This window comes from Anser cygnoides, chromosome 4 (assembly GCF_040182565.1).
Source record: "Anser cygnoides isolate HZ-2024a breed goose chromosome 4, Taihu_goose_T2T_genome, whole genome shotgun sequence".
Lineage (NCBI taxonomy): Eukaryota > Metazoa > Chordata > Aves > Anseriformes > Anatidae > Anser > Anser cygnoides.
The window spans coordinates 66,055,257-66,077,702 of record NC_089876.1 but is presented as its reverse complement, the minus strand read 5'-3'; the positions used below and the strand labels follow the sequence as shown (position 1 = coordinate 66,077,702).

Below are 22,446 nucleotides of genomic sequence, written 5' to 3'. Positions count from 1 at the left end.
GCACCCACAGAATAAAAATCCAGAGAGCACAGCGGCTGTGGACTGGGTCCTTCCCAGGGTGGCATTGGTGGGAGCTGGGGCCAGGCAGCGCTGCCTGCAAACCTCTCAGCACTGGTGGGATGGGGAGGGTCAGGGCCAAAGCACCAGTGCTCCGATCCCCCCATCCATGTCCAAATGTAGTCCCAAAGCTGGGAAAAAACAAGAAAACCTTGAAGAAAATTGGGAGGCCTGCAGCTTGTGTAGTCTTTTAGCTGAAGGAAAGAGACAGGTAGCCTTGAGCTAGCAGAAGCAAGGAAGATAAGGGATAAAAGGTTAAAAAGAAGAAGGAGAAAACCAGCTCCAGACTGGTTTTCCAACTATAGTTACCTTTTGCTCATTAAGGGTCATTAACATATTAAAAATCACGCCCATCAAAATGCTAATGTATGCTGATGTGGGATTTGGTGTCCTCCCCTCCACCACTGTTCCTTTGTAATGAGCAAACTCAGTAGAGATAAGTTAGGTGAGCTATGACAGCCAATCAAAAGTAACCAAAGAGAGAGTTTTCACAAGTTTGCTGTGTATAAATTACGGTGATTCGAGTCAGAGGTGTGCTTGCTTTGAGAAAGATCGCCAAGCACCCGACTCTGCAGAGTTATATAATTAATTATTTAATTAAACGACCTTCATGTGGATTCTGACTCTGTGTGCTTGTTGGCGAGGGCACGAACCTACGGACTACACAAACACGGCCTGGGGCAGAAAGAAAAGCAAAACGGGGGGGCTGCTGATGGCGGCTGGGATCACAGCTGGGGAAACTGGGCTGGGGCACGAAAACAGAGGTGAAATGTTGCACGTTGGGGCTCAACGCCAGTCTTTGTGCACTAGCTTTGGGGCCCTATGTGAAGATGGAGTCATCATCTGTCTTTGGGGGGCTCAAAATGAGCCGTGTTTGGCTGGTTTTCAGGCTCAACAATGCAGGCAGTCCTGTGGTTTCCAGCCTTTATAGGAGGCTCGTTGGGCAGCTGTGGGCGGCTTGAAAAGGGAGACCACCTGCTGTGTTTTGTGGGCCCAGCCAGGCTCATCTGTCCAGCCTGGGGGCTCAGAAATGGAGAGTAAGCAGCACGTTTTGGGATCTCGGAATCGAGCCCAGTGCCAGTGTACTCAGGCTCAGAAACTGAACCCACCGGCTGCTTTGGGGCCAAGCCCTCAGCCAGGCCAGACTGTATGTTAGTATGTATACAGTGCACAACTAGGGCGTCTGGCATTAACATTTCAGTTAGAACAGCGATCGAGTTGCCCAGGCTTTTGGGACAAGCACCAGCTGTAATTACCTGCAGACAGGTAATTACACGCACAACACAGCCGGTCAGCGTTCACACAACATGTGAGCACAGCACGAAGATGAAGACCGACCGTCGTGACAGAGACGCATTTACAGCCCTGCCTACGCCCGGGCTGGCTCCAACGCGACTGGAGGGAACCGGGAACCGGGAACCGGGAACAGGGGCCGGGAATTGGGGCCGGGAACCGGGAACAGGGGCCGGGAACCGGGAACAGGGGCCGGGAATTGGGGCTGGGAACCGGGAACAGGGGCCGGGCCTCGCCGCGCGGCTGCCGTTACCACAGCGCCGCCTGGCGGGCGTGAGGCAGCCCCTCAGCGCCCTTGCTGAGGAGACCGTTCCATGGCTGTTAGGTGGCCGTTACAGTCGTTATGTGGTCGTTAGGGCTGTTAGATGGCCGTTTCTGCCTCAGCTTTGCCATTCTTCACCAGAAGAAACGAGTCTGACACCCAAAGTTGAGGTTCCCCGTGGTCTGAGTGCTGCCAGCCCAGTGATAGATAGCACAGGTGGCTCAGCAGTTAGTTCCGTTGGCTTGTCAAAGCAAGCAAAATTTAATCACACAGTCACAGAATCATCTAGGTTGGAAGAGACCTCCAAGATCACCTAGTCCAACCTCTGACCTAACACGAACCAGTCCTCCACTAAACCATATCACTAAGCTCCACATCTAAACGTCTTTTAAAGACCTCCAGGGATGGTGACTCAACCACTTCCCTGGACAGCCCATTCCAATGCCTACCAACCCTTTCAGTAAAGAATTTTTCCTACTATCCAACCCAAACCACCCCTGGCGCAACTTTAGCCCATTCCCCCTCGTCCTGTCACTGGGCATGTGGGAGAACAGAGCAATCCCCACCTCGCTACAGCCTCCTTTAAGGTATCTGTAGAGAGCGATAAGGTCGCCCTTGAGCCTCCTCTTCTCCAGGCTAAACAACTCCGGCTCCCTCAGCCGCTCCTCGTAAGACTTGTTCTCCACACCCCTCACCAGCTTCATTGCCCTTCTCTGGACACGCTCGAGCACCTCGATGTCCGTCTTGTAGTGAGGGGCCCAAACCTGAACACAGCACTCCAGGTGTGGCCTCACCAAGCCGAGTACAGGGGGACAATCACTTCCCTAGTCCTGCTGGCCGCGCCGTTTCTGATACAAGCCAGGATGCTGTTGGCCTTCTTGGCCACCTGAGCACACTGCTGGCTTATATCCAACCGACTATCAACCAATACTGCCAGGTCCTTCCCTGCCAGGCAGTTCCAGCCTCTCATCTCCCAGCCTGTAGCACTGCTTGGGGTTGTTGTGCCCCAAATGCAGGACCCAGCACTTGGCCTTGTTGAACTTCATACGGTTGGCCTCAGCCCATCGGTTCAGCCTATTCAGATCCTCCTGCAGAGCCTTCCTACCCTCGAGCAGATCAACACATGCACCCAACTTGGTGTCGCCTGCAAACTTACTGAGGGTGCACTCAATCCCCTCATCCAGATCATCGATAAAGATATTGAAGGGAACTGGCCCTAGTACTCAGCCCGGGGGGACTCCACTAGTGACTGGCGTCCAACTGGATTTAACTCCATTCACCACGACTCTTTGGGTCCAGCTATCCAGCCAGTTTTTAACCCAACAAAGCGTACGCCAGTTCAAGCCATGAGCAGCCAGTTTCTTGAGGAGAATACTGTGGGAAATGGTGTCAAAAGCCTTACTGAAGTCAAGGTAGACCACTTCCACAGCCTTTCCCTCGTCCACTAAGCGCGTCACTTCTTCATAGAAGGAGATCGGGTTCGTCAAGCAGGACCTGCCTTTCATAAACCCATGCTGACTGGGCCTGATCACCTCGTTGCCCTGCAAGTGCCGCGTGATAACACTCAAGATAATCTGCTCCATGAGCTTCCCTGGCACCGAAGTCAGACTGACAGGCCTATAGTTTCCCAGGTCCACCCTCCGGCCCCTCTTCTAAATAGGTATCACATTTGCTAGCCGCCAGTCGACTGGGACCTCCCCTGATAGCCAGGACTGCTGATAAGTGATGGAAAGCAGCTTGGTCAGAACTTCCACCACTTAGTTCTCTCAGCATCCTCGGGTGGATCCTCTCTGGCCCCGTTGACTTCCATACATCTAAGTGCTGTAGCAGGTCGCCAACCATTTCCTCGTGGATTATGAGGGCCACATTCTGCTCCCCATCCCCTTCCACCGGCTCAGGGGGCTGGGTACCCAAGAGAACAACTGGCCTTGCCGCTAAAGACTGAGGCAAAGAAGGCATTAAGCACCTCAGCCTTCTCCTCGTCTCTTGTCACTAGGTTTCCCCCCGCATCCAGTAGAGGATGGAGATTCTCCTTAGTCCTCCTTTTTGTGTTCATGTATTTATAAAAACAGTAGCCAGATTGAGATCCAGATGAGCTTTGGCCTTTCTAATTTTGCCCATGCACAGCCTCGCAACAGCCTTATCGTCCTCCTGAGTGGCCCACCCTCTTTTCCAAAGGCCATAAACCCTCTTTTTCTTCCTGAGCTCTCTGTTCAGCCAGGCCGGTCTTCTTCCATGCTGGCTCGTCTTTGGGCACGTGGGGACGGTCTGCTCCTGAGTCTTTAAGATTTCCTTCTTGAAGAGTGCCCAGCCTTCCTGGACTCCTCTGCCCTTCAGGACTGCCTCCCAAGGGACTCTGCCAACCAGTGTCCTGAACAGCTCAAAGTCTGCCCTCCAACAGTCCAAGATAGCAGTTTTACTGATCCCACTCCTGACTTCGCCAAGGATAGAGAACTCTACCGTTTCGTGGTCACTCTGCCCAAGACAGCTCCCAACCACCACATCTCCCACCAGTCCTTCTCTGTTTGTGAACAGAAGGTCTAGTGGTGCACCTCCCACCACCCCTGGTAATCTAGTGAAGCAAGTCCAGGAGATGCCAATTGCCTCCTTTTCTTATATATATATATATATATATATATATATATATATATTTTTTCCCTCAGACACATCTGCAAACCAAGCCCATGGAGTCTCCAACAGCAGAAATTGCTTTTTTATGCTTGTACTGCAGGGGGCCATCGATGTGCCCGTGGAGGGCAGGTCTGGGCAGTGTCCCCCTGCCCCTGCTGGGACGGTGCTTGGGGCAGGGGTGGGACCAGCGCCCCTGGCTCTGGAAGGCCGAGTGCCTGGGGCAGGTCTGCAGCAGCCGTTCTGGGCAGCTCGGTCCCACGCTGGGCAGCGCAGTAGCCTGGGAGGAGGCCCTAAATGGGCTGCAAGTGTTGGGTCTGTCAGGAGAAAATGTGTGCGGCTGTGCACGCTGGGGCACGGTGCTCGAGTAGTGCGGGGATCACAGTCGGGCAGCGGCGATCGGCCCCAGTCAGTCTTTCCTTCCCCGGCTTGAGTCGGTGGCTCTGGCCAATGTCCCTGGGATCCAGCCGGGGTCTGCAGCCTGGCAAGAGCTTTGGTGCAGGCAATTTTAGGCCCTTTCAAGCCTGGGACTTCTGGGGTTTTTGGCTCCCAGGGAAGGAGAGCACTGAACTCTTCTCCGGTGCTGGCTTAAGTGACAGCGACGCATTTTGCTTCCTCTTGCTTTCCAGAAAAAACAGAGGGCTCCCTGGACTCTGAAGAGTGGCAGTGCAATCTGCTTAAGGTACGCATCCCTGGGGGTGAGGCTGTGGGCAGTTGTGCCCCGACAGCTCCTGGGGCACATGAACGTGATAGGCCTGGGCAAAGGGCGAGACAACATTTGCCTCCTGCCGTGTTCCCCCCCAGTTCCTGACGGAGTCGGTGGAGGAGATGCTGGTGGACCAGCCATGGGTCGTGTGCCTGGTGTCATCCCGGGTGACAGAGGTGAGGCGTTGCGCGGGGTCTGGTGCGGCTGTGGTGTGCGTGTGAGTGCCACGAGGTGTCGGGGAGCCCTCCGAGAAGGCAGGGGGGCAGCAGGGGAGCTGTGAGGCTTCCTGGGCTGCTCGGGCAGGAAGAGAACAACCCAGGTGAGCAGGAAGCCCTGGGCAGGAGCTTTGGGGTTCTCCCTGGGAGCTGGGGTTAGGGGTTCCCCATGCCACAGGCGTGCTGGGTTTCTTCCTTCCCACGTGGCTTCAGTGGCTTTAACCCACTCTCCTCTCCCTTCTCCCGGGACCTGGGGTCCCTGGAGAGTGGAACCAGATGGGACCGGGGCTGGGCAGAGAAGTGCACGGAAGGCCGTTGCTGAAAACCACGCAAGGACCGGAGCGAACTGGAGCGATGGAGAGTGGGGATATGCTGTGGGTTTGGGCCATGGGGGTGCTGCCACCTCCGGCCCTGCCCTGTGATGTGTCCCCGTATCCATGGCAGCCCTCAGGGAGGTCACAATGGCTGGGTGCCTCATAGCTGCTGCGGTGAGCGCAGGTGGCCCATTGCTTCTCGGCGGCCACAGGAGGAGGACCTGGAGAGAGATTCTGGGGTGATCCTGCTGTGAAGGGGAGGCTGAGAAGATTTTTTGGTGAGGGGCAGGGGGAGGCCGGGGGCTGCATCCCTATGAGTTCCCAGCACGACGAGAGATGGGGACCCCAGCCTGTGCTGTTGGTGCTGGGGAGGTTTCCTCTCCAGGCTGGGAGGATGCCTGCCCCAACCTGGTGCGAATCCCCACAGCCAGCCAAGCTGACGCAAACTGTTTGGTTGTTTCCTTCCAGCTTCCTTTGCTTGTGTAGGGGTCAGGACTGGACCTACACATCATGAGGACTGTTATAAGCGAGACCACGCAATTTTCTGGTCTATCGAAGATAATTTATTAATTAGGTAAGCAGGTAGAAGCAAAACAGCGCTGGGCGGCTGGGGAGTCTCCGCTCCATCACAGCACGCAACTTTCCCTTTTCAGTGTCGCCGTTTTATAGCATCCACGTTTTGGCTTGTCAGGACTTGTTGAATCTTCTGAAGCTGTGCAGTTCGTTGTTGGGGGTCGTTGTTTTTCTTTCAATGATCATGCCTTGTGCTCGTGTTCAAGGGGGAGGGTAGTGAAGCGGCAAACAGTATTTCACAGAGTCTTTGTTTTACCAAGGACGTTTATCCAAGACCCCCTCCCCACTATCTACTTGCTTAGTCTTCCCCCTTAACAAGGTCGTAAATTGCAAAACCTTATCTTCTCAGCAGATTCTCTGAATTCCTTTTAAAGACAATGAACAAACACCCGCTAATTTATCACAAGGACGGTGGCAGAGAGACGGGGTCTGAGACTGTTGCCATCTCTGCCACCGTCGTGAATTCCTTGTTAAAGAAGCTGCAAGACAGAGAGGTGAGCTGCGGACATCCCGCTGTGCCGTGGGGGGTTGAGGGCTCCCCTCCACCCTGGGTGCCACCGAGGGGTCTTGCCTGATGGCCCCTCTGTCCTGCTGCTGGTGCCCGGTCCCCAAAGGCTGATCCTGCGGTCACGCTGGGCTGACGCTGCTGCGCTGCCTCCTTTCCCGCAGCAGCTCAGCCTGGAGCTGCCCAAGCATCCATCCTTGTCCTGGCCCTGTACCATGGTCCCAGGCTGGTGCCTGGTGCTTGGTCGGTTCCCAGGGCTGCTGCTCCCTCGGCTCCTTTGTGTAGCTGGACACAAGCTGGGACAGGACGCGGTGGTGCTGCTTGTGGGCTCTCACTCTAGAGTGAGGGGCAGCAGCTCGCAGCTGCCCGGGAATAAGGGCAAAGCAAGTGGTGTCGTGGTCTCTCCCTAGGGTGACCGAGCGGAGACCTACCGCCGCCTCCAGCATGTCTTGCAAGGAGATGATACCCGTCTGCAGAGCGGCGTTGTGAACCGAGTGCTCGCAGAGGTGTCTGGAGACATGAAGGCAGCCCAGGTGAGCTTGTTCTCTAGAAGGGCGAAAGGAGCAGCCTGCCTCTCCCCAGCTGTGGGTGTGACATGGAGTGGCGCACAGATGGTTCACTGGGATTCAGGCCTGGGGACTTCCCCAGTGCCCCTGTGGCTGCTCCCTCTCCCAGGGAGCGCATCCCGCTAGGGGAAAGGCCGTATCCAGCCCTGCTCCAGACTGTGCAGAGCGTGGTGAGCTCCTCCACGCCAGGCGACGTGTGCGCCACCTCCCAGGGCTGGAGTTGGGCCGTGCAGCCCCCCAGTTCCTGCCTCGCGCGACTCCTGCTTAACGCAGAGGCTCTGGGGACGCGTCCCAGCTCGGGCACAGCTGTCCCGGGGGTGTTCTGTGGGGGAGACGCGGTCGTCTCGCCAGTGGCTCTGACAGCAAAACGATGAGCTGAAGCCCCGTGGTCCTCACTGGCCAGCAGGGCCTGACCTGGTGCCTCAGCCTTTCTCCTGGGCAGCATTTCACCTGTGGCTCTTTTTCAGGGTGCAATGAACAATGTGACAGCAGCTGCTGGTGACGTCCTGGTGGCTCTGGCTCGTTCCCACTTCGAATTTGTGATGTCCGAGCTCCAGGGCCACCTGAAGACCATGAGGGGAGGAGCATGCCAGGAGTTTGTGCTCACCACCTTGAGCAAACTGGCCAGCAGCTATGGTATGGCCCCTTTGGCCTCGTGCTCTGGGTTATGGTCCATGACGGCCAGGAGCAGGGACCCTGCCCCTCCCTGAACGCTGTTTTGGGCCGGAGGGCTGTGGGGTTGTGGCACCTCCTCGCCTGGAGCTGGGATTTCCGCCCCGCCACCCCAATGCCAGTGCTGCAAGGGTGGAAGCTGCTGGGGACTGAACCCGCAGCGACCTCCCCTGTCCCTCTGACACGTCCCCCAGCCCGGCAGCCCCAGCCCTCCTGCCCGCGGTGCTGCTCTGGCTCTGGCTGACCGTGGCTCCCTCTGTCCCTCTGCCTGTCCTCTCTCTGCAGCCCTGCGGTGCATCCCCTTCGTCGAAATGACGCTCCTTGCTCTGCACGCCATGCTGAGACAAGTGGAGAGCAGCCGGATCCTGCGCACCATCTGCAGTGGTGAGTAGAGGGGAAGGGGCCGGGCAGGCCCTCGGTGCCTCGCTCGGATCGCGGCGTGGTCCTGCGCTGGGGGGCAAACTTTGGGAAGGGCAGGGCGGGGGCTGCAATGGTAAGTGCTGGAGGGGAAGAGGCCTGCGAGGAAGAGGAGGAGGAGGAGGAGGAGGAGGAGGAGGAGGAGGTGCGGTGTGCAGAAGGGGAGAAGGGGCACCGTATTTTAGTTCAGATGCCGGGAGCGCAGCACTTGGCAGTCCCAAGCCGACGCCTGGTGAGCCAGGGACTGCTCCACGCAGGCGTGGGTGAGGGAGCCAGGCACGCTGCCTGTTGCAGACTTTGACGAGCTCCTTCCTTCTGGTGCAGTGCTGGAGCAGTGGTCGAGGGCGATCAACGCTTACTTCAACGCCTGGGAGCAGTGCCCCTTCCCTCGCATCGGGGAGAAGCAGCTCTGCGAGCAGGTGTACTCCCTGTTCTGCCACGCTGTGGTAAACTGGCTGGGCCGCCATAAGAAGGAGGAGGTGAGCGCTGCTGGGGCAGCAGCGGGGCTGTGCCTGGCTGGGGCTGCCCGTGCCCCCTGGGTGGGAGCAGAGGGGTGAGGGGAGGGAGCGGGCGGGCTGACGCCGTGCCCGGGGCTGGGGGCTCCCAGCTGGCAAGTGCTTGGGCCCCAGGGCCCTTTGGCAGGGGAATGCTTGCTGTCCTCTGGAGAGAGCCCTTCTGTGGGGCAGAAGGGAAAGGGAAAGCCCTCTCTGTGCAAAGGCAGGCATGTGCTGGGGGACGCCGAGTGCTAGACAGCCCTCAGAGCATCTCGTCTCTTCCCTCTGCAGGACAAGCAGGCCATCTTTGGAGCAGTGACTGCTATGATGGCTGTCGTCCTCCATGATGCGCAGCACCAGGACCGGGTGTGGAAGCAGGTCGTCTGGCTCCTGCAGCAGTACCAGGAGGTCCAAGATACTTCCCGGGTGACAGAGGTGAGGCGTTGCGCGGGGTCTGGTGCGGCTGTGGTGTGCGTGTGAGTGCCACGAGGTGTCGGGGAGCCCTCCGAGAAGGCAGGGCGGCAGCAGGGGAGCTGTGAGGCTTCCTGGGCTGCTCGGGCAGGAAGAGAACAACCCAGGTGAGCAGGAAGCCCTGGGCAGGAGCTTTGGGGTTCTCCCTGGGAGCTGGGGTTAGGGGTTCCCCATGCCACAGGCGTGCTGGGTTTCTTCCTTCCCACGTGGCTTCAGTGGCTTTAACCCACTCGTCCTCTCCCTTCTCTTGTAGAGCCTCCATTATTTCCTGAAGACCTTGGAGGAACTTCACGCTGTCGCCCCCAAGGACAAGCTCTGTGCCATCGCTGCTGCTGTGCACCACGAGGTAAAGGGAGCCCGTGCCTGTGCTGCTGGCCCAGGTCCTGCAGGCCGGATTGCCACAGAGGGGCAGGGCAGGGCAGGGCGTCCTTCCACCGGGACCTTCCTGGAGGTGCCTCGAGGCTGTGAGCACCCTGATCCTGGCTGTTTTGTGCAGGCCCGAGGGGCAGCTCAGTTCCTTCAGCACTTCCCTCTCAGCCACCTGGCAGGAGGACTCTGGAGTGCTGGGACCCAAAAGGCAGCCTCTGATCGCTGCTCTGCCTGCGATCTTTCTCTAAAATGGACCTTTCTCCCACAGCTTGGGGACGAGACCAGGCAGCACAGTGCAGGCCATAAAGAAGAACTGAGGCAGTGCATTGTGCTTCAAGGTAAGGGAGGGAACGGGACGATGCCTGTCGTGTTCTCCCAACTTCCTTGTGAACCTCAGCCATGGGGTTTTGCTGACTATTCATGCAAAATGTGGTTTCTGGCCCGCAGCTCGAATCTACCCGGAGGAGACGGTCACGTTCCTGCTGTCCCAGCTGAGCAGCGAGAACCAGGGCTCCCGCGGGACAGCGCTGACTCTGCTGGGAGCTGTGGCCCGCTCTGACGGTCAGTACCACAGGCCAGGGCCGCCAGCCAGGGCTGGGGCAGTCAGGGGGCTGAAGCTATCTGCTGTCAGAGCTTTCAGGCCCTGTAACGCAGTAGTAGCGGCAGAAACAAAGTCCTTCTGGGACGCCAGTGCTTCCCCTGCAGTCAGAGCCCAGCCCTGCTGTGCTGTCCCGCTTGTCTGTGAAAAGCCTGGGAGCTTCGAGGGATCCCTTCTGCCATCTGAGCCCTGCCTGAACGCATACCTCTCTGTGTCTCTTGCAGAACCTGCAGTGAGAGAGAAGCTGCCCCTAATTGTAGAGGCTGTGCAGCCCTTGTTCACTGAGTCCGGCACCCAGGTGAGCTCATTTAGGAAGGAACAGCGAGACCAGTGGGGCAGAGAAAGCCCCCAGAGCGGGCAGGTTGTTGTGCTGTACAAAGCCTAGCCCCGACCCCTGGCAGCGAAGGCTTCTCCTGTGCACTCGTTGCCTCTCCACGGGCTGCGAGGGCTGCCCCCAGGCAAAGGTGGCTTCCCTTTGGCTGCTGGCGGGGCAGACCGTAACCACCCTGTCTCCTTGGCAGTTGAGGAGAGCGCTCCTGGGTTTCATCAAGGATCTGCTCAGCGTCAGCATCCCGAGCTGCTTGGCATGGGATGTGGTGGCGCACATCTTTGTCGAGTTCAGGCGGGCCTCGGACAGACTGGTAAGGACAGAGCGGGACACCCGCGGCTCGGTCCCGTGCCCAGGCTGTGCCGAGAGCTCCCTCAGTGGCACTCGCAGCATCGCCTGGGCCCCGCAGAACCTCGTGTGCCCGACAGCCCTGTGCAGCGCTCGCTGCTCCCAAGCTGCCCAGCACTTCCTTGGGGCTGGGACGTGGCCCCTGAGTGGGGCCTGGCTGTCCTCATCCTCCACAGAGCCTCCTGAGGTGGGAGCTGAGAGTAATGGGGGGTTTCCCAACGCTGTCTTGCAGGCGGTAGAAGACGTCCAAGAGGAAAGAGACCTTCAGGCCCAGTGCATAGGTATCCTGGAGTCTCTGGATCTCTCTGTGGAAGGGATGACCGAAGTAAGTGGTCCTGCTCCCTGCTGCTGCAGCCACTTTTCACCTTCAGGGTGTTTTTGCCAGCCCTCGCCTGCCCCCCCGGAGCTCGACCCTAATGGGCTCCAAGGGATGCGCAAGCCATCCTTTTCACCTCTGAGCCGAGATGGGAATGCTGATGTGCCAAACTTCCTCCTCCTCCTCTGCAGCTCTTGTGGCCACGGCTCCTGCAGTACGTGGTGCCGGCCCAGTACTGCGGCATGCTGGTCCCGCTGTTGCGTTGTCTCCAAGCCCTGATCGAGAGGCAGAAGCAAACGGAAGGGCAAGAGGACACCGAGAAGCCTGCTGACGTCCAGGAGCAAGGTGGGACCAGAAGGTGCCCCAGCAACCTGTGCCGGGCTCGGCCAGGGGCCTGCCTGGTGCATGCCTCCCTGCACCCTGGCAGCCCCCAGGCCAGCTCTGCAGCTGCACGGGTACTCTCAGCCCCGCGTCGGGGCGTCGAAGGTGCGAGGGGCTGGGTGCAGAGGTGCTCAGGGGCTCACCCTGCCTTTTTTCCTCCTTGCAGCCAAGAAGCCCACGCCACAGGCCCTACTGGTTCGGCTGTTGGTGAGTAGCGGGGCCCCGGGGCAAGAGCTTTTCTGGCCAGGGGCAGGGGGAGATGCTGGGGCAGGGATGCTTTTGCTGGCAGCCCCGAGGAGGAGGCAGCGCGTCCCAGCGTGCCCAAGCCCACGAGCTGGGGATCCCGCTCCCTCCCTGGGGCTGGAAGCACGTGGGGGGAGGCGCCGAGGCAGAGTCGAGCTCCCTCGTGGGAGAAGCCGCGTCCCTGGTGGAAGGAGTGACCCCGTCTCTCTCTGTCCTCCTCTAGGTGGTGGCGGCTTGTGATCAGTGCAGAGAATGCGCGGTTGCTGCCCTACAGCTGCTGCAGGCCCTGCAGAGCAGGATCCACAGCTCCCTGAGGGGACTGTGGCCCATCTCCATCCCCTGCATGCTGCAGTACCTTGAAGGTAAGGTGCCAGTGTGGAGGGCCGGGCTCAGGAGAGCTGGAGGGGGCAAGAAAACAGCCTCCCAGCATGGCGTAGGGGAACCGCTGCTGTCCCCCTTCCAGGCAGCCAGCGTGGAGGCTGGGGGCAGCGATCTGCTGGGATCAGCTCGTCCCAGGGGTGGACGGGGCCATCGATGTCCCCGTGGAGGGCAGGTCTGGGCAGTGTCCCCCTGCCCCTGCTGGGACGGTGCTTGGGGCAGGGGTGGGACCAGCGCCCCTGGCTCTGGAAGGCCGAGTGCCTGGGGCAGGTCTGCAGCAGCCGTTCTGGGCAGCTCGGTCCCACGCTGGGCAGCGCAGTAGCCTGGGAGGAGGCCCTAAATGGGCTGCAAGTGTTGGGTCTGTCAGGAGAAAATGTGTGCTGCTGTGCACGCTGGGGCACGGTGCTCGAGTAGTGCGGGGATCACAGTCGGGCAGCGGCGATCGGCCCCAGTCAGTCTTTCCTTCCCCGGCTTGAGTCGGTGGCTCTGGCCAATGTCCCTGGGATCCAGCCGGGGTCTGCAGCCTGGCAAGAGCTTTGGTGCAGGCAATTTTAGGCCCTTTCAAGCCTGGGACTTCTGGGGTTTTTGGCTCCCAGGGAAGGAGAGCACTGAACTCTTCTCCGGTGCTGGCTTAAGTGACAGCGAGGCATTTTGCTTCCTCTTGCTTTCCAGAAAAAACAGAGGGCTTCCTGGACTCTGAAGAGTGGCAGTGCTATCTGCTTAAGGTACAGCATCCCTGGGGGTGAGGCTGTGGGCAGTTGTGCCCCGACAGCTCCTGGGGCACGTGAACGTGAAAGGCCCGGGCAAAGGGCGAGACAACATTTGCCTCCTGTCGTGTTCCCCCCCAGTTCCTGACGGAGTCGGTGGAGGAGATGCTGGTGGACCAGCCATGGGTCGTGTGCCTGAGCCGGGAGCTGAGCCAGCAGCTGAGCAACCCCTCCAGCAGCGCCGAGGACAAGGTTTGCGCCCTGCCTGCGCCCTCCTGGCAGCACAGCCCGGGGGCACCCAGCTCCGGGGCTGGGGCTGAAGGAGCGCGTTCCCCGTGCGGGCTGTCGTCACCGCTCCCCCTGCCCTCGCCCCAAAGATGCTTCCCTCCGTGCTGCCCAGGGTCGGCTACAGCCGGGCGCCGCGGCTGCTCCCTGGGCTGTTGGGGCCTGTCGCGGCCAGGCCCTGTCCTGACAAGTCGCGCCGTTACCACGTCTCGGTCTCGGTCTCTTCTCTTTCAGAACTTCCTGTACCAGGCTCTCGGCACGGTGCTGGCCTCTTGTCGGCAGCTCACCCACGTCCAAGGGCAGCTGCTGAAATACTTGAAAGAAACAGATGCCACCAGCCCATGTGACAGACAGGTGAGGTTTCCTCTCCTGCCCCTGCTCTGCCTGGTGTCCCCTCGTCCCAGCCCTGCTCCGGACCTTTTTCATTTCCTTGTAGCTGCTGTTTCCCTCGGGCAATGTCCTGCCTTGCCGTCGTAGCTGGCCAGGACTGGCCAGCGTGTGCCAGAGCTCACTCCCATTTCTCCATCACTGCAGGGAATAGCTTCAGTGGTCTCCTATGCTGCTGAGCGCCACTTCTACCTGGCCCTGGATGCAATGCGCAAGTTCACCAAGTGGCTCATCACATTTGACAGATGTCGAAAGGTAATGGGTGCAGGGTTTTAGTGTTCGGCCTTCTCTTGCCCTGTTCTCACTTCCTGAACAGTGGCGGCCGAGTCGTGGCAGCCACATTGCATTTACCCCTCCCGTAAGAGCTACCTAAGACGCACTGCCCCCTCCAGAAAGCTGAGGGCCAGGAGCCGGAGCCCTGTGAGCTCTTGCTGGCTCTGCCCCTCACCTGGGGGCCATGGGCAAGCCTTTCATGGCCAGTACGCCCCTGCCGGGCACAGGCTGCTCACCTCAGGGCAGGAATGGGACAAACTCCTTCAGATGGTTTTCCACGGCCCTGCACAGCTGAGCCACACAGCCCCTTACAGCCCCGCTCCCCAGCCCCACAAATTCGTCGAGTCCTGGGGCACAGCAGGGCCAGCGGACTGACATCTCGGGGCATCTTACTCAACACAGGCGCAGAAGGGACACCAGAGAGCTCAGGCCGCTTGGGCTGCAGCCATGCTTACCTATGGCAAGGTTGCACTGCACGCGCCCAAGTCAGAACTGCTGGCCTGCGTGGAGGAAGACATCCTGGCCAACATCCTGGAGCTCTTCCATGCCTGCAGAAAGGTAGGAGCGTGGGGCACAGAGGGGCAGGGAGGGCTGGGGGCCCCCACGTGCCGAGGTGGACGGTCTCTTTCTGAACGTCCCCTGAGTGGTTTGTCCTGAATGTCCAGGACCAACCCCAGCCCCTAAGAACCCCTCGCCCGTGTTCCTCTCCCAGCTCTTCAAGCAGTTCAACTGGTGTTTTTCTCTCTCGGGTCTCAGGAACTGCAGCACAAGCTCGCCCTGCTGAACGGCATCAAGGAGGTCACCTGTGCCATCCAGGCTGCGGACACCAAGCACAGCTTCAGGCTCTGCAAGAAGCCGGAGGTGCTAGAGATCCTGCTGGTGAGTGCCTGGAGCCGGGGCTGCCCGCAGGGGAGGTGCGATGGTCTCCCCCGGCCACCCACCAGCTCCTGAGCTCCCGAAGCCTTGTCCCCAGCTGCTGGGCCCTGGGGAGCTGGCACTCGGTGGCTGGAGAGCACGGTGGCTCTGTGGTGGCCGTGGGGATGAAGGGGCTGGTGCGGGCGCAGGCCTGTCAGCAGAGCCGGCTTCTGGGGCGGGTGGGCAGGCTCTCCGTGCCACAGCCCGCCCTGAGTGCGTCTCTCTGGGACTTGCAGGACTTGATGGAGGAGGATGCCTGCGACACCCCTGTGTCCCAAGTGCATCTCAAGATGCTTCAGCTCCTGGAGCAGCTGAGGTGAGGTCTGTGCCCCAGGCTGTGGGGGCTCGCTGTGCGTCCCAGCCCAGCCGGCTGGTGCAGCCCCAGTGGTCTCGAGTACGGGGCAGGGAGCTGCGGGGTTCTGGGCCGGAACGGCGTGCCCCATCCTGGGTGACTTCCGAAGGCCGGGGGGCTGTTGGGGCTGGGGGGCCGCATCCACAGAGACGGGGCTGGGCTGTCATGGTCAGCGAGCCATGAGCGCTGTGCCGGCAGAAAGGCCCTGGCTCTCCAGGGGACGGGAAGGGCAAGGAACGGGCACCTGGGGGGGGTCTCCTTGCCCCTGGGGGTGAGTGCTTGGCCGCTGCCAGGGAGCTGCCAGGAACTGCCGGAGCTGGAGCTCACCAGCACGGGCTGGGGGGGCCGGGTCTGGGGCTCAAACCCAGTCGGCGTTTGGGCCACTCTGGAGATTGCTGGTAAACCCCCTGTTTTCTCCTTTTTTTCTCCATCCAGCACGCTGAAGCCTTGCATGGACTGGGAGTACAGGTGCTCCCAGGTGGCTGTGTGCTGCTGGAGAGTCCTGTCGTGCCCTCCTGAGGAGACAGAGCTGCAGGTACCTGCCAGCCCTTCCCTGCACACCTCAGCGCTCCCTGTGCCCTGGCAGCTGCCGCGGTGCTCAGCCTCACTCCTCCTTTCCCGTTTTCAGTCTCTGCAGACATCATGTGAGGAAGCTCTGGGCCAACTTGTGTCAGCCCTTCTCAAAGCAGAAGGGACCTCCAGCGCCTTCGCGGACGTGGTCTCTGTGAGTATCCATGAGGCAGTGGGGCAGAGTTGGGGCCTTAGGGGATGCCCAGAGGAGGATCCGTTCCCTGCCGCAGTGCCAGGGCAGGCAAAGGAACGGGCCCTGCGGGAGGCAAAGCCAAGAGCCAGGCTCCCAAGTGCCAGGCTGGCACAGGGAGATGCCGGTGGGGAAACGGCTCCTGGGTGAGGGCAGGGGTGCGTGGAGCGAGCGGGGCAGGGGGGTGGCAGTGCCGGTGCTCGGCGGGGCTGGGGCCACGCGGAGCCACAGGGCAGGCCCTGGGGGAAGGGGCCAGAAGAGGAGGGAGGCAGAGAGGGGTGCTGGGGAGAGAAGGACACCCGTCACGAGACGCATGTGCTCCACCCCAGATCTTGCTGTGCCACCTCACGTCAACGAAAGCATGGGAGCGAGAGAGGGCCCTGCAGGTCTGCGCCCAGCTGCTGGGCACTTACGAAGAGCTCTTCAAGTGTTCGGTGAGTAGGGAGCCCCACGTGCCCCGTCCCCTCTCCCTGCTGGCCACGGCCCCGACGCCTGGCCATGGCCTGGGGAGGCGAGCAGGCACTGGGCTGCCTGCGAGCTTCCTCCTGCCTCTCGCCCCCGCAGAGGGAACGCACCTGCTCGCAGTTCGGCTCCTTGGTCGGCGTGCTGGGGCCTCTGCTGAGCGACTCCCAGGCCACGTCCCGGCAGAGGGCAGGGGCCTGCCTCAGCTGCCTCCTCCGGATCCAAGGTGAGGAAAGCGGGTTCTTCCTGGCCCCCATCAGCCCCATCTTCTCTTCCTTCCCTGCCCAGCGAGGGCTTTTGTTTACGTCCCTTCCCAGCCAGTCAAGAAACACTGTCGCGACGAATGAGGGGAGTGGACGGGGCGCTCTGTGGCCCTGCACAATCACCGTTCCCACTAAGAAATCGGTTGGAAGCGAGCTCCTGCCCCCTCCTCAGTGAGCAGCGTCTGCGCTGAGGAATTTGCGGGGAGGTTTGCTCCCTCCCGGAGACGCTGGTGCCCGGTGCAGGACCTGGGGACGCAGCAGCTGGGAGCAGAGGCCTGCGGCTGCTGGGACCCCACAGCCCCAAAACAGCTCCAGGGGAAGGAGGGCTCTGTGCGGCCCGGGATGTGTCAGCCACGGAGCCGGGCTGGTGGCATCCTGCCACGGGAGGGTTGGGAGGGCCCTGGCCTTTGCTCCCCAGCCTCCTCTATCCACGTCTGGCGCCAGAGATTCAGTTCCCCTAACCAGGACTCCCTTCCCTCACAGCATGTGGCATGACGAAGACCAGGAGAGCGGTGCTCCAAGTGCCTGACTGCAAGGAGCTGTGTGAGAGGCTGAAGAGCACGGAGGACGGGTCTCTGTGTGAGGACCCTGCCAAAATAGCGAAGGTAACTGGCTCCAGAGAGTGAGGTGGGGGCCCCAGTGCATTTGTCAGGAGGTGCGTTTCGCACGCAGGGAAACAAGACGAGAGGAGATGGTTCTAAACCCCTCCGCTGCAGGAAGTACAAAAAAGCAGCGTATGCACAGAGGAGTGTGCCCTGAGTGCCCTCTCAGTGACCAGCGAGCTGCTGAGCTCAGAGGCCCCTGGAGTTTCCTTTCTGTTCTAAAGAGCCGGAGCAGAGCTGTGACAGTGTCTCTCCTGTCTCTCCAGGGGGTTTGCCAGTACTTCCCCCAGGGACAGGCCAGGAGCTTCATGGACGCCATCATGAAGACCTTCGAATGCGCTAACGAGGAGCGTGCACAGGCAGCTGGCGACTGGATGATCGGATTCCTGGAAGCGTGCGGAAAGGAAATACGTCCAGAGGTAAGGGAGACCCTTGTAACCCTCGGCCTTGACTTCTCTCTGTTGGCTGTTGTGCTGCACCTCGTGTGGGCTGAAGAAATGCAGCCCGAGCGTGGAGCTGAGGGGACCGCTGCTGCCTGACACGTTCTGCTCTGTGCGGTCCTCTGACGAGGACTCAGGCACTGCACTCTCAAGTCTCCCGTCGGCGCAGGTCCTTGCCCCGGGCGAGGCAGTTACCGCTGGGACACACCAACCTTCCCGTTCCTCCCCACTGCCTGCAAGGTGTCGGAGCCTGCTGGGTTGCGATCTCCCATCGCTGCAGCCGTGCGCCGGCGATTATCCAGGCTGTTGGGCATAAAACGTGCCCAGGCCTTCGGTGTGCTCAAATCGCTCAGCTGCTGCCACCGCCGGCCCCAGGCACACGCAGCGACGGAGGGGGGTGTGCGCGTGTGCACGTTGGTGTGCGTCAGCGCCGAGAGCACACGCGCCCCCAGCCGTGAGGCAGGGCTCAGGGACGAGGGCTTGTCAGCGTGCCAAGGCGGCAGGCGTTGCTCAGGCGCCGAGTGACCGTGCTGGGGTCCTGCACAGGCAAAGGATACGCTGAGGTGTGCCATCTCGCCCCTTGCCTTGCAGGTGCCTGAAGTCGTGAACATCCTGTGGAAGGCCATGTACACCATGCAGCAGGGCACCCTCAGGGACCTGCTCTTGAAGGCAGCCCGTCTCCTGGCTGGCTTCCACCTTCAGCCTGTGGTGGACAGCCTCCTCCAGACAGAACTGCCCTCAGAGAGGTATGTGCGCTCCCCCCTTGCCCCGCTGTGGCCAAACAGCAACCCCAGGCTTGCCTGCGGTAGGCAGATCCAGGGAAGCAGCAGGTCCCATTCCTCCCCCAGAAGCCTGAGCTCTGTGAGATCGTGCACTCGTGCCTCTGGGGAAGCAGGCATCGTATGCCCGCTGCTGGCGAGGAGAGCGTTTGGCCTCTGGGGAGGGCACCAGGGCTGCCAGAGGACGGGGCTCACGGGTGAACGTCTGGTTGCTTGCAGAGACATGGTGCAGCTCTGGAGGAGCCTGGGCAGCAGCGACCTCGGGCCTCAGGTCCTGAGGCACTTAGCAGAGAGGCTGGACAAGGCACCTGAAACCAGACCTTTGTGCAACGATGCTGATCAAGAGCCGCATCGTCTCAAGGTATGTTCGTTGGCAGAAGCATTTCTGCAGCTTCCCACGTGCTTTCTAACTTAGCTCATCAGGGTGAGGGACTTGGGGGTCATCCGAGGCTGTCCCAGGTGTGAGACCTGCCGGCAGGAAGAGTCCCCCAGGGGGACAGGGGCACCAGCGGGCTGGTGGGAAAGGCGGTGTTTAACAGGTTCTTGTGGGTCACATTTCCCTGCAGCTCCTCTGTGCGATCTCTGAGGTGGTGTCTGCTCTGCTGACCGCGGAGGCAGTCCGGGACCTGCTTCCTCACCTCCTTCCAGTCCTCCTGCAGTGGGTCAGCAAGGAACTGGGGGTAGAGTTGCTGTTTCCCCCTCTGAGTCCTCCAAGAGGACTCCTCCTCTTCAAGGACATGGGACAAGAGGAGCAGTTGTGCGGGTAAGGAGCAGCAGGGGCGGGGAACGGGGGGCTTCAGTTCCCCAGCCAGGCACGTTTGTTCGTGGTGCTGAGGGAGCCAAAGGGCTGCCCTGTTTCCCAAGCCTGCCCTGTTTCCCAGGTGTGGAAACGGGTCGCCGGGGTTCGTTTGACTTCTGTCCTCTGCTGGAGAAGGATCCCAGACGGGATCGTTCCCAGGATGTCCCCAGGGGATGTTCCCAGACGGGACGGGACCGACGGCTGCTCTCGGCCTGTCTCCTCTGCGTCCCCGATTACAGCGTGTCCTTCCTCTCTCTGGACCGATCCAGGAGAGACCGGGCGTGTCCTTCCTCTCTCTGGACCGATCCGGGAGAGACCGGGCGTCAAACCCTGCGCAGGGCTGGCAGCTCTCGGGACAGGGGAGACCCCAGGCGTGGGGCAGCTCGGGGCGCTGGGACCGGGGCGTTTCGGCAGAGCCAAGACAAAACTTCCCCTCCGGTGCCACGATGTGAGATTTCTGTGGGTTTTCTTTCGCCAGACTCTACTGTGATGCTCTGGAGCAAGTGCTGAGAAGATGCCTGGACGAGAGGTGGCAGCAGGTGCTCTTCAGGCACGGAGCGTGGCCATCCCTGGACTTGCCTCAGTGGCACTGCAACAGCGTGCAGCTGCTGACCAGGTGAGAGCCCAGCGGGTGGCTGTGCCCCGGGAAGCAGCCGCAGGACCCTTCCCGTGTGCCTGGGGAGCTCTCCTGGGAGGCAGGGCAGCGCCTGCGTCGCAGCAGGGGACGTTTCGGGCCGCTGCCCATGGCCTTCCCACCTGACCACGTCACCTGCTTGTGCTCTGTGTGCAGTGTGCTGCTCCGTGCCCGGCTCGTCTCGCGTGCGCTCATACAGACCTTCCTGCCGTGGCTGCACTCCCCCTTGCCAAACCTGCAGGTCACGGCGCTGGCTTTCTTCGCTGAGGTGAGGCGGCGCGTGGGGCGGGGTGGGCTCAGAGGGCTTTTCGGAAGAAACTGCTGCTTGGGGTGTCTCTTTATGGAAGAGACCAGCCGAGGTCCCATGCCAGCACTAACAGACCTTTGGCTGTCTTGTAGCTGATGAAGGACCCGCCAGCTGAGGGGAAGGATCTCCTGAAGCCCCTGGTACGGCTCTTCCTGGAGAAGCTGCAGCATCCGAGCTGTGCTGTGCAGCACATGGCAGCGAGAGGCCTGGGCAGTGCTGTCAGTGGCTTGCCCAAGAAGGTGAGGCGCACTTTCCTCTGCTCTGGCTGCAGCCCCCCAGCAGAGAGCCGGGCAGAGGCTGAGTGAGAGCCAAGCAGAGCCGCGGGGCAGTTCGGGAGCCTGGGGCAGAGCAGCACGGGCAGATGGGGGCTTCCCAACGGCCAGGCTGCTCTCCAAGCTCAGCACGGTGGCAGCGGGGAACCGTGCGAGTGCCGTTCGTCACGGGGTTGTGCCGCAGCCGCACCCCCTTGCCAAACAGACGTGGGGAGAAAGGGTGGGCATTGCAGGCAGGAGCCGCGAGCAGCTTGTGCGCATCTTTGGCGTTGCAGGTTCAAAAGCACAAGAGGAGCATCGTGGCAGCACTGGAGCGTGAAATGAGGAACGTGGACCATCCAGAGGTGGCTGCGGAGAGCATGTTGGCCCTGGCAGAAATACTTGCAAAGCAGATGGCGAAGGGCTTGGGCGGGGCCTTCAGACGCATCGCCCGCTCCACCAGGAAGTTCCTTGATGCCGTGAGTGAACCTACTTTTCTCCCACTTGTCCGAGGGGCGTGGGGTGGGCAGGGGCCTGCCTGTGCTGCGAGGAGGTGCTCCTCCAGGCAACCAGCTGCCGTGGCCCCTCTCTCTCTCTCTCCTGCGGGTGGGACGCACCGAGGGCCCCGGCACTCAGGTGCCATTTCTTAGGGATGGGACGAGGAAGGGACCTTCCACATGGCAGGGAAGGGGCCGGGATGAGGTGACCTCGTTCTGGAGCTGGTTTCCAAAGCGCCACTGCCAACAGCGCTGTGCTCGCTCGCCCTCAGTTGTCAGTCCCTGATGCTTCGTTGTTGCAGAGAGGCTGGGAGACGATGCCTTCGTGACCCAGCTCACAGATGGCTTTCTGGGTTGCAGAAGCAAGAGGACCTTCGTTTTGCGGCCTTCAGTCTCTACACGGCCCTGGCTGCTGGCGCCAAGGACAATCTCACCACGTTCTTCAGCGGAGAAGTGGAGCAGATATTGGGCAGCCTCTTCCTGCACCTCCAAGACCCCAGCTGTGCAGTATCCAGCGTAAGAACCCCCTGAGCTTATTTGCCAACCCACAGAAAGGCTCCCTGAGGAGCTGCCTCCCTGGCAAGGGAGAAGGAACGACCGAGCACAATGCTCTTTTCCAGGTTTGCAGGACAGCCCTCTATGTCTGCGCTCCTTTCGTCGAGCCAAAGGGGCTGCAGGTAGTCGTCAAGAATGCCATCGGGCGCAGTGGAGCACAGCTGCAGAGCGAGGTCTGCTCTTACCTGGTGAGTGAGCCCTGTCCCGGGGCGACGCTGGGGCCACGGGGCCCGGCACCGAGCGGGGAGCATGGCGTGACGCGTCCGTCCGTCCCGCCGCATGCTCCCCGGGAGTCTGAGGGCTCGGCAGCGAGGCCTCTCCGGCCCAAGCAGAATTCACACCTCCCTGCTCTCCCCCAGGAGACACATGCTCCCGAGCTGCTGAAGACACTGAAGCGCCAGCAGAAGCCACCACTGGAGAAGCGGTCCACAGATGCCACTCTCCACGTCCTTGGTGAGAGCCGGGACGGAGCTCTCTGCTCCGCTCCCACCGGGGCGGCCCAGGGGCCGCCAAGCGCTGCCCCAGCCGCCTTCCCTACGGTGCCCAGGAGGGCACGGCCAGGGGCCGTATCTTGACACTGCCTCTTCTTCCCCACGCTACAGAAGCCAGCCCGGAGCACAAAGAAGGCAGCCCAAAGCATGCTGAAGACAGCCCAGAGCATGCAGAAGATCTCTCGGGGCACACAGAAGACGTCCCCGAGCTTGCAGAGGCCTGAGCACCCACAGAATAAAAATCCAGAGAGCACAGCGGCTGTGGACTGGGTCCTTCCCAGGGTGGCATTGGTGGGAGCTGGGGCCAGGCAGCGCTGCCTGCAAACCTCTCAGCACTGGTGGGATGGGGAGGGTCAGGGCCAAAGCACCAGTGCTCCGATCCCCCCATCCATGTCCAAATGTAGTCCCAAAGCTGGGAAAAAACAAGAAAACCTTGAAGAAAATTGGGAGGCCTGCAGCTTGTGTAGTCTTTTAGCTGAAGGAAAGAGACAGGTAGCCTTGAGCTAGCAGAAGCAAGGAAGATAAGGGATAAAAGGTTAAAAAGAAGAAGGAG

General features: G+C 60.8%; 1 protein-coding gene across 1 annotated transcript; it reads left to right on the top strand.

The window, feature by feature from the left end:
• The first annotated feature begins 6,058 nt into the window (after window positions 1-6,058).
• LOC136790782 (maestro heat-like repeat-containing protein family member 2B) lies at window positions 6,059-22,117 on the top strand. Its single transcript, XM_066996562.1, has 39 exons — window positions 6,059-6,542; window positions 6,964-7,086; window positions 7,587-7,755; window positions 8,077-8,175; window positions 8,533-8,687; window positions 8,994-9,137; window positions 9,427-9,519; window positions 9,811-9,880; window positions 9,990-10,103; window positions 10,365-10,438; window positions 10,662-10,781; window positions 11,049-11,141; window positions 11,324-11,477; window positions 11,680-11,720; window positions 11,980-12,118; window positions 12,807-12,859; window positions 12,932-13,093; window positions 13,361-13,480; window positions 13,661-13,768; window positions 14,189-14,344; window positions 14,543-14,665; window positions 14,938-15,017; window positions 15,489-15,588; window positions 15,682-15,777; window positions 16,143-16,247; window positions 16,378-16,501; window positions 17,022-17,143; window positions 17,407-17,559; window positions 18,172-18,326; window positions 18,579-18,720; window positions 18,926-19,122; window positions 19,637-19,774; window positions 19,949-20,060; window positions 20,192-20,338; window positions 20,647-20,829; window positions 21,208-21,363; window positions 21,468-21,590; window positions 21,762-21,855; window positions 22,005-22,117. Exons 1-39 carry the CDS (start codon window positions 6,426-6,428, stop codon window positions 22,115-22,117), a joined length of 4,767 nt encoding a protein of 1,588 aa, XP_066852663.1. The 5' UTR covers window positions 6,059-6,425.
• The last annotated feature ends 329 nt before the right edge of the window (window positions 22,118-22,446 follow it).